Source organism: Lepidothrix coronata, unplaced genomic scaffold (assembly GCF_001604755.1).
Source record: "Lepidothrix coronata isolate B3197 unplaced genomic scaffold, Lepidothrix_coronata-1.0 Scaffold97, whole genome shotgun sequence".
Classification (NCBI taxonomy): domain Eukaryota; kingdom Metazoa; phylum Chordata; class Aves; order Passeriformes; family Pipridae; genus Lepidothrix; species Lepidothrix coronata.
This window is the reverse complement of record NW_016690277.1, coordinates 2,583,362-2,596,413: the sequence shown is the minus strand read 5'-3', so window position 1 is coordinate 2,596,413 and position 13,052 is coordinate 2,583,362. Positions and strand designations below refer to the sequence as shown.

Here is a 13,052-nt window from a genome sequence, read left to right as displayed (position 1 = left end):
CACTTACTTGGAAATCTTTTGGCAGCCAGATGCCTCAAAGAATAAAAAACATCACACATTAGGGTAGGACAACTTATACTTGACTGCACTATTTCACGGAATACTTTGTCCACGTAATAGCGTAGATTGTCCTGCAAGTATGAAAAGAGGCATTTTTTTCAATCTGTGAACATACACATTTCTATGTTTGTTTTTTTCCCTGAACATAATCATAACAATTATTTTTTTTTCCAAACACTGCCTGACTATTCAATTCTGAATTTTAGTACAGGGCATATTTAAAAAGTCTCATAATATTTATATGGCATTACTAGTGTTAAAAGATAATTTAGTTCTATTCATTTACATTAAAGTATATAAGCACTGTCTGGCAATATAGAACTATATATCAATACCTGTTTTGTAATCTGACAACAAGGAAGGAGCACTTCCCATGTATACCAAATGAATATTAACTTTGTTGCAGCAACTATTGCCTTTAATGTTATCCTCTAATAACAGGTAAGCAGTAAGCAAAACTTAAATAAAAAATGCTGAAGCAGTTCTAATTAGGTACATCATAATCTAGACACTGAGCACAGAACATCAGGAATCAAAACACCCACAAAATTGGTAAGAAAGACTAATCTTTAGTTTCTCCACCCCATCCTGTTTTCCACTGGAGTTTTCCACTGCTGTGTTCATAATTATACAAGGATAAGAAAATACAGCTTTTTCTATGTTTACTCTGAAATCAGAGAATTATACTGCTACTGTAAGTTACTCACTTTCCATCACAAAGAGCCGCTTTTAAAATGCTTTTATTTCATATTTTGAGAAAATTTAAATTAGTAAAAATCAATGAGGAAACTCACCATGTTACTTTCTACATTATCCCCTTCTTTTAATTTGATGGGATCTATCTCACAGGGCTTAGGAGACTCACAGATCTGAAACAAACAAACAAAACTACAGGAGTTCAGCTTCTCAGACAGAAAGTATAGAAATGCACCTATTTAAAACCAAATTCTGTCCTAGGTTTAAGAAAACTCTAAATAGGGCCTAACTATCCACAGCAGCATGTAATGATCATCCTCACTTTTGTTTGTGTCTTTTTAATGATCAATTACATAAAGCATCACGTGGGCAAATTCTGCAATGTTTTGGAGGCTGGAACAACTGTCATTGACTGTTTATTTTGAAGCATTTGGAACATAAATAACAAAAAGCAGCTCCTCCCCCTAAACTTAACCCATTTATTGCTCAATTTAATTTTCCTCCAGAATTCCCTCACTTGAGTGATTCCTACCACAGACAGAGCTCTAAACAGAATGCCTATCAGAAACACAGGATACCCCTGAGGGCTGAGTGCCCTGAAAAAGTTTTGGTAGGATAACCTACCTCATCAATAACAGGCTTCAAAGTAACCTTCAGGTAGTGCTTCCCCACTATTTTCATCATTTCATCTACACATCGAGTTGCCAATGAGTTGCCTCTGAAGATTGTGTTTGCTTCTCTGTAAAGAAAAGAATTGATTTTACTTGAGCAGGGAAAAAATAAGTTCAGCTACAAAATTCAATTAATACTTTATCTTGCTATTACATAATATTTTTAAAAATATTTTTCATGTATTTCAGTCAGAAATTCCAGAATCTAGATACTGAGCTTGCAATGGCAGGAACAGAAAGAGAATAAACAAGAATGTTATTATAGCTATTACCAAAGCCAGAAATGTAAATAAAACCATAAGAAAAATCCTGATGTGTTAGACAATGGAAATCACAGTGCAGTTTGGAATGTGAGCAAGTACAATCAGAGAAAACTCCAAAATAATCAAAGTTGTACCTCACTAATACACGATTCCTCCTCCAGTAGTCATGGTGAAAAAAAAAAAATCTTAGAGATACAACACTGCTCCACTACACCAATAAACTCAGACACTTAAACCAAAACATATTTAATCCAGAGTTCTGCTTTTTACTCATTATAGTTGTTGAAGAAAACGGTGAGCCAGCTGTGCAAAGTGTATCTTTCTAATCTGAGGGATTTAGTTTAAGCTTTCTTTGTTACAGTTCAGTTACAATGGAATGTGTGTACTAAAATGCAGTTTAGAAAATTATTTTCTGTGAGTCACTTCCTTCTACAGAGTTAAGCTGTCTCACCTTATTTAAATCAAGAGTAAGCCAGCCTTGAAATGAACTGTCCTGTGCTGACAGAATCCCTTCCACACCTGGCCATGACCTGGCACCTCAGTGGCTACTACTCAGGTCTTCTTCATTTCTCCCCTAGCCACAGAACTGCAAATTCACAGCCCATACACCACTACTTGGGAAAACTCCTGTGCTTGCTACTTTCAAGGCACACGGGACACATTCCTAATTACAAGGAATTTTTGCAGAAAAACAGTAGCCCTCATTGAAGTCACATATTAAAGGAAACAGGAAAGATTCTTAGCAATATAAAAAATGTTCCATTTAATTAGTTCCATTTAAGTTTGTAAGTTCCAATCCAACGACCAGTAAAATTTGAAGAGTGGCTAAATTAAGACATTTTAAAATAAAAACTATATGCTCTTAAACAAAATTTTACCGAATTGCACATAACCATTAAGTCTGACTCCCAACTTCAAAGTGATTTTAATGGATGTTTTTATAAAGTAGCATTAAAAGACGGATGTGTTTAGTCAGTTTTACATAGTGAAAGAAATCAACACACTTACTTATTCATGTTGTGTCATGAAGCCCTTAGAAGAAAAATTTTAGAAGGCATGAAATCAATAAACATGAAATACATACTGGGTGTCCTTCAGATCCAGTTCTGCCACTGCAGCAACAAATGGAACCAGCTTATGGTGGTGTAGCAACAGTCGTACAAGGGGTAGAACAGCATCGTACTTGTCTCGACAAACTTCACTCAGGATGTAGGCAGCAGATGCAGAAATGGGCTGTGAGAAAGCAGAACATGAAATCATGAGTGAAGCAGTTAAATATTTTTGTGTATTTGACAAAGAACAGATCAGATCTAACATGACTATGGATATAGTTTCTTAACAGAAAGTTTCAACATTTGCTGTATAACATGGCAATTAAAAGCTTCCGTTCTACAGAGTTACTTAATTGAAAATTGATATTATCTACTCTATAATTGACATTTAAGAATGGAATTCAGCAGGTACTCATCCTTCTCATTCTCCCTAAAGGGTCAGAGTATGGCTTTGTCCCAAATAAAAGTAAGAGGCAGGAAGCAATTGCTTTACTATAATGTCATGTATCTTTATAGGACTTTTAAAACTATAATCAGGGGACATTAAAAGTTCCCACACTTGTAAAGTGTCTGTCGCCACTGTGCAGTTGGGAGTTTCAATACAAAACCTAAATTATTTCATTTAAGTAGAAAAGACAGCTGCTGACTGCCACTGCCTACATACTCAGCTATTCCTGAATTCCAGAGAAGCAGTATTTGAATACGGGCCAGCAAAAACTTCAGTCACATCTGCCTCCTCTTTATCTTTCTTCTCCTCTGCCAGTATTTCACAAACATTGAAGTGATGAAAAGCTATAAAAGACCTAAGAACATCAAGCCTGGTTACTATAATTTGATTCTTGTCCCAATGTTACGCAAACCATCTACCACAGTTCCCTCTTTGTCACCGTGTCCATGTGGAGAAATCCAGTCACGCTGATTAACGTGCTAGGGAAGGCAGAAGCAATTCAGAAGTAGAATTAGAAACCAATTCTGAAGCAGACCATTTTTTTTAATTATCTGCCTCTTCAGTGCCAATAATGGATCAATGTCCCTTGAAAATCTCTAAATCCAGGAAGCCAATAGCAGCCAGTGGAAAAATACAACATTGAAAAGAGCAACTAACAAAAGTATTTTATCTCCTCCAGTCACATAGCACAGGTTATTTCACTGTCTCTGCCAGTTCTTCTAAAATAAGAAGAAAATCCTGGTACTTTGCAGAAGTTCCTTCTGGGAACTTCTGCATCTCATCTGGGTGTGACAAAAGTAATTACCTCAAAGGAACAAAACCAATTATCTAGATACAAGTAATTCATACTGTCTCACACGGGACTACGCAATTCATTTTAAGTTTTCATTTTAAAGAAATTTTCAAAAAAGTACCTGAACATCTGAAGATTTTAGCAGCAAGTTCCTCAGGGAAGTGTAGTATTCAGATGGAAGTACACAGTCTTCAGTGTAACAGATATTTAATCTAAGTGATCCCAAATCATCAGTTTTAGAAGACTTGTTTCCATTTTCTTTGGGTTGAAGTAAGTACCTGTAAGCAACAGGGTAATTCTAAAATATTAGATTTCCATTTAATTCATTTGACTAATTCTACAATAAAGTAAAGTATAACAATTATTTTAGTATACATACACTAAGTCTGAAAACTGGCTAAAAAATGCCAGTGCCTCAACCTTGAGACACAAAAGAAAGAAATGAGCAGCACTTAATACATCTTTAGCACATAATGAAACATATTTATTTTCTCCTATCTTTCCAAACAGGAAAATAGGGTATACTTTTTTTAGGCTACCTGGAATAGCAGGAATAGTTTGAAATTACACTGGACATCTCATTTCACATCTAAGTTAAATTTAGGGTGTTGGACACTGCAGATGAAACAGCAAGGGTGAAGAATTTAAATGGTCTAGTGTGAAACCAGTAAAAATACATAATATTAGCAGGCTGCATTCTTGAGAAATGGGATAAAGGAAAAAAGTGGGTGTTTTTCTGCTCTTATACAAAACACACTAAACAATTCTTCTCTGGCTTTTGCTGTAGTTCCACTATGTTCCAACAGGAGGTGCAGCCCTACAAAAATTTTAACAGCTTTTAAGTAGTGTCACAGTACAGTTTCAACATTCACCCCAACAAACTGAAATCCTGTCTTCAAATATTCTTTTACAATCATGTATATTTTTGCTTCTACAAGCCAGAGATCAGACTTCTTTTTTTTCATAATCAGATGGAGTGCCCATGGAGGCTTTCTAATATAAAGTAAAACTGATTTATCAGGAGAACCTCTACTTAACAGCATGACTCTTAGGCTTATCTTCCCAATATTTAGTAGTAGTGCTAATGCTTTATGTGCTGTACTTCAGTCACATTTAAAAACATATTATGCAAATTAGTAAGAGTATAAAAAATCAGTTATTTTTAATCACAGACTGTTTTTGATAAGCAGATCATAATTGAATATGGGGATGTTCAATGTAAGGTATTCCTATAAAGCATATTAGCAGACCCAAACCACTCTATTTACCAATCCTTCAAGTGAACTAGATGTGAGTCAGGTCAATCCAAAAAGCTACACAAACACAATACACTGGTAATGAGCCCATGCTGATTAATCTCTCTCTTAGCAGGTTGTTAACAGAGGCATGTCATTATGTTAATATGGTCGTACAGCTGTTGATCAGAGCACTGGCAGAACAAGTCTGTGTCTGCAACACACTGTGTAAAAACAAGAAACTACCAACACAAACATTTATTATGTTTAGGATCACAGCCAAACACTAAGAGTCCGAGTTTAACTTTGACACATCCAAAACACTTGGGGCCTGAGGTGGGTACATGGAGCACAGCCAAGACCTGTGTTACATTTAATTCCTATTTATCCACTTCCCTCCTATGCATTTTCTATGTGTGCACACAAGGGCTTCCTCCATGCTTTTTTCTGGAGTGAAAGGTTCACTAAAAGCAGAATATTCTACACACTTTGAGGCACTCAAATCTCTTACACTCATCATTTCCTGCTGCTGAGCACTAGGGTTAGAGATGGGTTCCTGCTTGCAAGAACGTCAGAAAGGAGGTTGCTGCTATGTTACAAGCTGAAGTCCTTTCCTGAATTCCCTTCATACCTTACCCTTCCAGCTTCTGTGCCTGCTCCCCCGAAATGACGTTGGGTCGGTTCCAGAAGGTACTTCCAGAACCTCCCCAAGGAAGAAAAAAAGCCATACTTAAAGACTAAATAAACTCTTCATCAGTCATTCTGGAAGTCCAACTTAGAAATTTAATTATAAGTGATGCAATTCTGAGAAACTCCCGGTTTGCTGGTTAGGCTGAAAAATATGCACATCCCACAAGCAGACTGAAAGATACACTCAGTGTTCCCCCTCTGCACCTGCCCCTCAAACACACCAACTATTCTGTGACCTTGGGCAGATGGGGGGGAGAAGAGCAAAATGTACCCTCTGGCAAGGTTAATTTATTGAGCAGGGAATCTCTAAAAACATGTTTTACCCTGACTACAACAGGAAGACATAGTTTAATGAATAGGTAGAATAAAGCATATCCTTTGCAAGGGAAAACGCGCAAGACAAGCAAATCCACTTCTGAACTACCATTTCTCACCATGCTTGAAAGGAATCATTTCTTAACACCTTCACAGGAACTTTAATTTCTCCTAGAAAGACGTCTTGTACCAGATTCCCATTATTCCACAGGTCAACCCTGAAAATAAGAACATTGTTTGATTTTTTTCCCCCCAGCGAGAAATAAGTTAACAATAACTGCCTTACAGCACTAATCCACACGCATGCAGGCAGCAAATGTTAGAAATCTCACTCCATTCTAAATAAATCAAGAAGAATCAAACAAGTGGCTTTTATTAACCCATAAAGAACAGATAAAGAAACAAACAGTGAAAGTTAGACTTGCAGACCTTGCATCAGTCAATAAAAGTGATATTGGCAATATGTATGGGTTCTGAGAAGCCTCCACCCCCAAAACTGTGCACATTTCTTCTGAGGTAATTCAAGTGAACTTTTTAGCCATATATTTACATCTCTGTCTAACTGCTAGAATCTGGCACACTGCAATGCCACACCAACACATGCGCTTGTTTTTCCAAGCAGCAGCTCATATGCTTACAACCTCAAAAGGAACCAGACTCCAGACATGCACCTTGGGTTTGTTCTATTACTTCTTACCTCTCTGACATTTCTGACAGACAGCAGTTGTTAAGAACAAAAAAAAAACAAAAACAAAAGACAACTAGATTTGTTGGGGCATGACTAATTTTTCTAAATATATTTATATCTATAAAGAAAGATACATTTCTAATTAATGACGCTAATAGTTAAAAATGCACATATCAAGATAGTTCTATAATGGCTATTAAAATTAACTGCTAAATTCTCCTGATACCCATTAGGTAAACATGCTAGCCTTGAAGACTTTCTGTCATTCAGCAGATTTGGTGCATGTATGTGCAGGAACACAATAAAAATGAGTATGGGGCTCTCAGCTGTTCTGACTACATCAAATAAATACAGACAGACCTGCTCTGAGGGTAAAGGAGCAGAAAAGGGGACCACACTTTGAGTATTTGCATTTGCAAGGAAAAGATGAAACACGAATGTTCCTCTAAAAAGCTATGTGAAATTGTAAGAAGGTCAAAGAAGAGGCTGTTCCTTGAAACTACATACTGGGATCAGGTCTGTGAAGGATATGCTAATATCCTTCAGTACAAGTTCTATCACCAGTATTCTGCCCAAACTAATATAAATTGACAGGAGGTCCTCAACCTCATGACTCACAGGCACAGGAAACAAGTTTAGGCTGCTAGATACACTCTACCACTATTTACTTCAAAACAAAACTCACTTTCAGTAAGAAATATAATTTAAAAAAAAAGACAGATTTTCTATGTCAGAATGATTTTTCTACAAGTCTGATCAGTAATTCTCTGGAGCTACTCTAAGATAAAACATATTTATTGTCTTGATGATAAAATACTATGATTTTTTAATGATTCTATGAAATCACTTTCTAATCCACATAACTTACCTGACTTCTAGTTTCTCAATATCTTCTTCTTCCACCTGAAACTGTGACTTTTTGGTGTAACTGCTGGACCTGGTTACCTGCAAGTAAATTCCTCCTATTAACACACTTTTTACTGCTGTATTATAAATGTCAAAAATCAAGGAAGACCCTGCCTCTAACACAGATAAATAATTACTGTTCCTTCTAAAAAGGAGAAAGGTCTATTGACCAAACTGCCTTTTGCCAGAAAGCAGGTGTAAAAACACAAGTAGTATGACATGACACGGGCAAAAATTTCTTTGGTTTTAGCATAAGCCCCAAGAAAGCATTAAAGTTAGTTCTGAAAGGTTTAAAGAAACAACAAATAAGAAGTCCACTCTTCTTGCCCTAGTTATAACACACTGACTGCATTCTCAATTTAATTCCAATAAATCATAAGTCATAAAGTTATCAGAGTGGTTTGGATCACATTTTTATCCTAATACCTTACTTCCTAAGAAATGACACTCTATCTTGAGCAGGTAACTGAGACACCATATGTTAATACTCTATACAAAATACAGTAAATTATAATACATTTGAGGCACATGTAACAGTTGTACTCCTTCCAGCTCTCAGTATAGCATGCTTAAATGAAAATACAGTTATTACCACCAAGACAAATCACATGAAAATTTAAACTCATAATTTATTGTAGGATAACTTCTATAAAATTAAATCAACTCCTAAATAATGACAATGTTAACTTTTTTTAAAATAAGATAAAAGTTTTTTGGCTATAATCACTACATTACTTTATTAAAGACATAAGATGTTCGGATTTTTTAACTCAATCTTCTTGAAAATATTTAACTAGAATTCCACAGGATAAATTAAAGCTGTCTCAGAACTACTCATGGCAACAGATGGCAACAGGTAATTCAAGATAACAAATTACCTTCACACATGTGCTTGTGAGGAAGTAATTTTTCACAGAGCAATTGAAGGGCCATGCTATTGTCTGGCAGACAGAAATTTAAGTATGTCATGCCCTTATATTTGAGAGGCCAGTAAAAGCACTTCACTGAGGAGGGCTTTCTGTGTTAGGTACTGTCATGCAGCTTGCTTAAAAATATTTGAGGGATTGCATAAAATAGATAGACAGGCAGAACACCACACAAAAAGTTACCTCAAAATAAAATGTTTCGTTAAACTGCGGATTGCTTGTTTTCTTCTTTACTTTGGTCTTCTTTTGGTCATTCCTGTTCCAATATGGTAAAATTTTTACCATAGACAACTTAAACACACAATTATAAAGACATTCTATTGTCAAGAAGGACCCATTCATTTAAGTTAGAACATTTTTTGTTATTTTTAGAAATAGAGGAAAATCTTAAAATATAATTAATTCACAATATAGTTTGAAGAGCTAAAATTTTAAATACTGTATCTAGTTAATTATGCATCTATCCAGCTCAGAGTTTGTATTTAATTTCACAAACAAGTAAAACTTACACACATCAATTAAAATATACCAACAATTTCTAGTGCATTTAAAATTTAAATTTCTTTACCACTGCCTGCAGTTTACAAGCTTTTCCTCATCTTGTTCAACTGCAATTTCTGTTTTTCCCACCCTCTTCTGTTGGGGAAATACCCACTACTTCTTTACAGATAAAGGCCTACACCCAAGACTGAAGGTTTTCTTTGAAAGCAATCACTGCCAGTGTTAGATACTGAGCAGTACAGGGTCAAACAAAACAACTGCTCCCCACTTCCTTGTGTGTTGGTTTTGTTTTTTTTAATTTTACAAGGTTTATAAAAGAATACAGGGGTTTTTTATTTAGCAAAGGCCCGTGATAGTATAAAAAGGCTTTTTAAAAGAAACACAAATATAAAATGTGGGGGAAAAACAGATAAGGGAGAAGAAATGTATCAACTACCTGTTTTCAGGCACTGGCCATATAAATATTCCAGTCATGGTACATGAGTCACACATGCACGAGACTGGAAAATCTTAACCAGGAATTTCTGTCAGATTTGCACATATATTCCCATACCAACAGGCCAAATATTTTGTGGGACCAACATTCTCCCACTTCCATCCATATCACAGGACTCAAACAACAATATATGTCAATTTGCCTTCTCTGGCAATGAGCCTCAGGCTTCCCCTAAGGATAATGGCCAAATCTCCCCAGTCCTCTCAAGAAAAACCCAACCAACCAAACCAAACCAAAAGACCCTATCAAAAAGAACTCCAAGTCAAACCTAAAAAATGTGATCATGTATTACCAAGGAAGAAAAAAAGCCCCATGGAGGGCTTACTCAGGGGCAACCCTTCCACAGTCTTTAAAACAACCAAGTTGCCTGTAAGACATTCTGGTGTTATGCTCACACAATGGCAACTCCTCAGCACTGGAGAGGGGAGAGGGACTTAAGCTTCATGTTGCAAGAAAAGAAGCAACTGAAACTTAGCTTGTTTATAGGGCAGGAACTTCCAGATAGTGAATGTGTGGGATGTGGGATTTTTCTTAAATGAAAAACCCCAACACTTATTCAGGATTACTGATCCAAAACAAGGAAACATTTAAACTCTGGGGCCTTTGAATGTAGTGTCCTCTTTCTTCCCCCCAGCTGCTAAATATTTGCTAGAAAGAAACTCACACATTAAGAAAAACAAGGAAGAGAGGAAGGTAAGCAATTAACTGTGTCATCCCATACAGGAATTTTACAAAAATTAACAGGAAGTACAGTGCAGAAATCAAGAAATCTAAGAAAGAACTGAGTGATAAGTGGTTCTTGACTAGTGCAGGCCAATCAGACAGAGCAAACACCATCCCAGCCTTGAGATTATGGTGGGGAATGCGAAAGAACAGTATCGATGGAAGGTGTGATGTACGCATGAAAGGATTTTAAGATTTCTCTGTTTTAAAGATTTTGCTCAAAACCTATGACCTTCTTTAGCAATTCAAAATCACAGCATTTTAGATTTATTAATTCTACACTAAAATGTTACCTGGAAGGCCCCACAAGAGAGACTGTTGCATAAGGGTCACAGTTCTGTCCGTTTATAAGAGGCAAACCATGGCACTCCTTTATGCTACAAGGAAAAGGCAAACAATAGATCAGTGAAGCAATATATTTGGCTTAAAAAAATAAGACCCAAACAACCCTTTCTTTTTAAACTTTTTTTAAGTCCTGCCTTTTTACACACTGATATATACATTGATCCAACATGATGTATGTACCTGAAGTAGATCGTAACTACAGCTCTCTGGATGGTAATTCAAAGTAATATTCAAGTGTATAGTCAAACTTAGGGGGTTCTGTGAGACCAAAAGTCTTGGAACTGCTTTGACAAAAGACATTCCAGTATCACACGTGCATGACAAAATCCTAAGTAAAATGAACTGCTATATTAAGAGAAATTGCAGACTTCATTAACTCTTAAATTTGATTTCTCAAGGCCCACGAGAAGCTATCTGGCCTCATCCAACGGCAGCAACTACATCTGGAAGGCATTAAAATGGATTCAAATATTTTGTTTTGGACAAACTACATTCTGAGTTATGCTGAGAAATGCAACGTCATACCCTGAAATATTATTTAAAATTAAGCATCCAAAACTATCAGCTTATAGTTCTAGCTCTACCTTTGAAATAGTGCTTAAGGTTTATTTTCAAATTCTTTTCACAATAGCCCATGTTCAGAGTTAAATGGCCCTTTTAAAAATAGAGTTTTCTTCCATAATTCATACAGTAAGTGGTAAGGTGGTATTTAACAGGTACACAGGCACACTGTTCACCACTCTTGATGGTTGGTAACTGATGCTCATGGGGAGAGAAACACCTTTTCCGGACCTTTTCTGAAGACTTGCAACCTTTTTGAATCACCACAGCAGCAACACAGAACTGTGACAGCAAGCTGCCTAACCTTCAGATGCTGCCCACATATGAGCATTAACTAAAAACAGCTGGAACAACAAAAGCAAAGCAAAAGAGGTAAACTCATAGCAGAAACCAGACTTCGAGCAAAATGATGCTCTAATGTAACCATGTACACTGTAGCACTAATTTATTAAGTCTGGAAACATTCAGCAGATTACAAAATTTCCTAAACAAAAAACAAAGGAGATCTGAATCTTATATTCCTGCTCTCTTTTAAATAATCTATTTTTTAAAAAACGTATTTCAAGAATTTAACTAAATTAATGAAAGTAAGTTTCAGTTGTCATAATTTGCCAGTTTGAATAAAATCCAAAACCTAGGTAACTTAAAGAGAAAACAAACTTCTCTAAGTTCATATAAACAATTAAGTACGTGTTCCAATGCTATAATGTGGGATCTACTTGTGCAGATCAAGTTAAAGTCACATAGCAGCAACAGTAGCTGCACACACTGTTAAGTAAATGATTTCTGTACTGTAATGGTGCTGAAAGAGTAACAGGAGCTGCAAACTCAAACTCAAGTGGGGAAACAACAGACACTAACACTCCTGTGCTGACTCAAAACTCCACCCTCTTTGGAGTATGCACGATTATAAAACAGATGGTATTTTCCCCCCAAAAGTCCCTTTGTCTTAGCCAGTTCAGGGAACATTTAGTGCTGAACCACTGCACAATCATTTGTTATTTTTCTTCCAGTTATCAAGCACGTGGCCTTCAGCATTTCAATAATTTTTGAATCACAATGAACCCTACAGTGATTTCAAACCCACCATTTAAAAGGGTTCTTGAAACATCCAATTGTTTCATAAGCGTTAATTGATTCCTCCTCCAACACACATGAGGCACAGAAGAGTGGCGACAAAATTAAACTGTCTAGACTTTTCAGTCATTTGGGGGATCTGATCTGAGGCAGCTAGGACTTGATTCTTTCAGACTAATGGGCATTCTGTAGCACTGAACAGACTGTTTCACAGCTCCTCGGGCTTTTCCTTTGAGGTGAGAGCAACTGAGTGTGCCTGTAAATGAGCCTCAACTTGAATCTCATAGGGAATTCATAGCAGATGGATCAGTCAAACTTATCTGAAGAGAACTGAACTGTTTTAACAAGAACAACACTATTTTTCTCCTTACAGTCTGTCTCATGTTCACCAAGCTCCTGGGTTTCTCTAGCAAACAGATGTAAGTCTGTTGGACTTTTGGTTACAGGTTGTTCTGTTCTCCCCGGGTCTTCTTACAGCTTGACCACAACATACGCAAACTGAAGAAAAGCTTGTTTGTGATTTCTTGCAAGTTGAAAAACATTGTACTGACAACAACACAGCCTTGCAGCAGAACCAGAATCTCTGGATTCATCATAAGGATCTGT

General features: G+C 36.4%; 1 protein-coding gene across 5 annotated transcripts in view; it reads right to left on the bottom strand.

Moving 5' to 3' along the window:
• The window catches only part of RASA2 (RAS p21 protein activator 2), a 51,263-nt gene that overhangs the window by 15,451 nt on the left and 22,760 nt on the right, over nucleotides 1–13,052 (bottom strand). For 4 of the 5 annotated variants that reach the window (XM_017822329.1, XM_017822326.1, XM_017822327.1 and 1 more), the window contains exons 6-14: nucleotides 10,757–10,840; nucleotides 8,927–8,999; nucleotides 7,780–7,856; nucleotides 6,343–6,441; nucleotides 4,105–4,261; nucleotides 2,775–2,923; nucleotides 1,381–1,495; nucleotides 855–929; nucleotides 8–131 (exon numbers count right to left, since the gene is read on the bottom strand). In XM_017822329.1, coding sequence (XP_017677818.1) covers nucleotides 8–131; nucleotides 855–929; nucleotides 1,381–1,495; nucleotides 2,775–2,923; nucleotides 4,105–4,261; nucleotides 6,343–6,441; nucleotides 7,780–7,856; nucleotides 8,927–8,999; nucleotides 10,757–10,840 — 953 coding nt within the window. The remainder of the gene's footprint in view (nucleotides 1–7; nucleotides 132–854; nucleotides 930–1,380; nucleotides 1,496–2,774; nucleotides 2,924–4,104; nucleotides 4,262–6,342; nucleotides 6,442–7,779; nucleotides 7,857–8,926; nucleotides 9,000–10,756; nucleotides 10,841–13,052) is intronic. The other variant, XM_017822331.1, reaches the window with a different exon arrangement.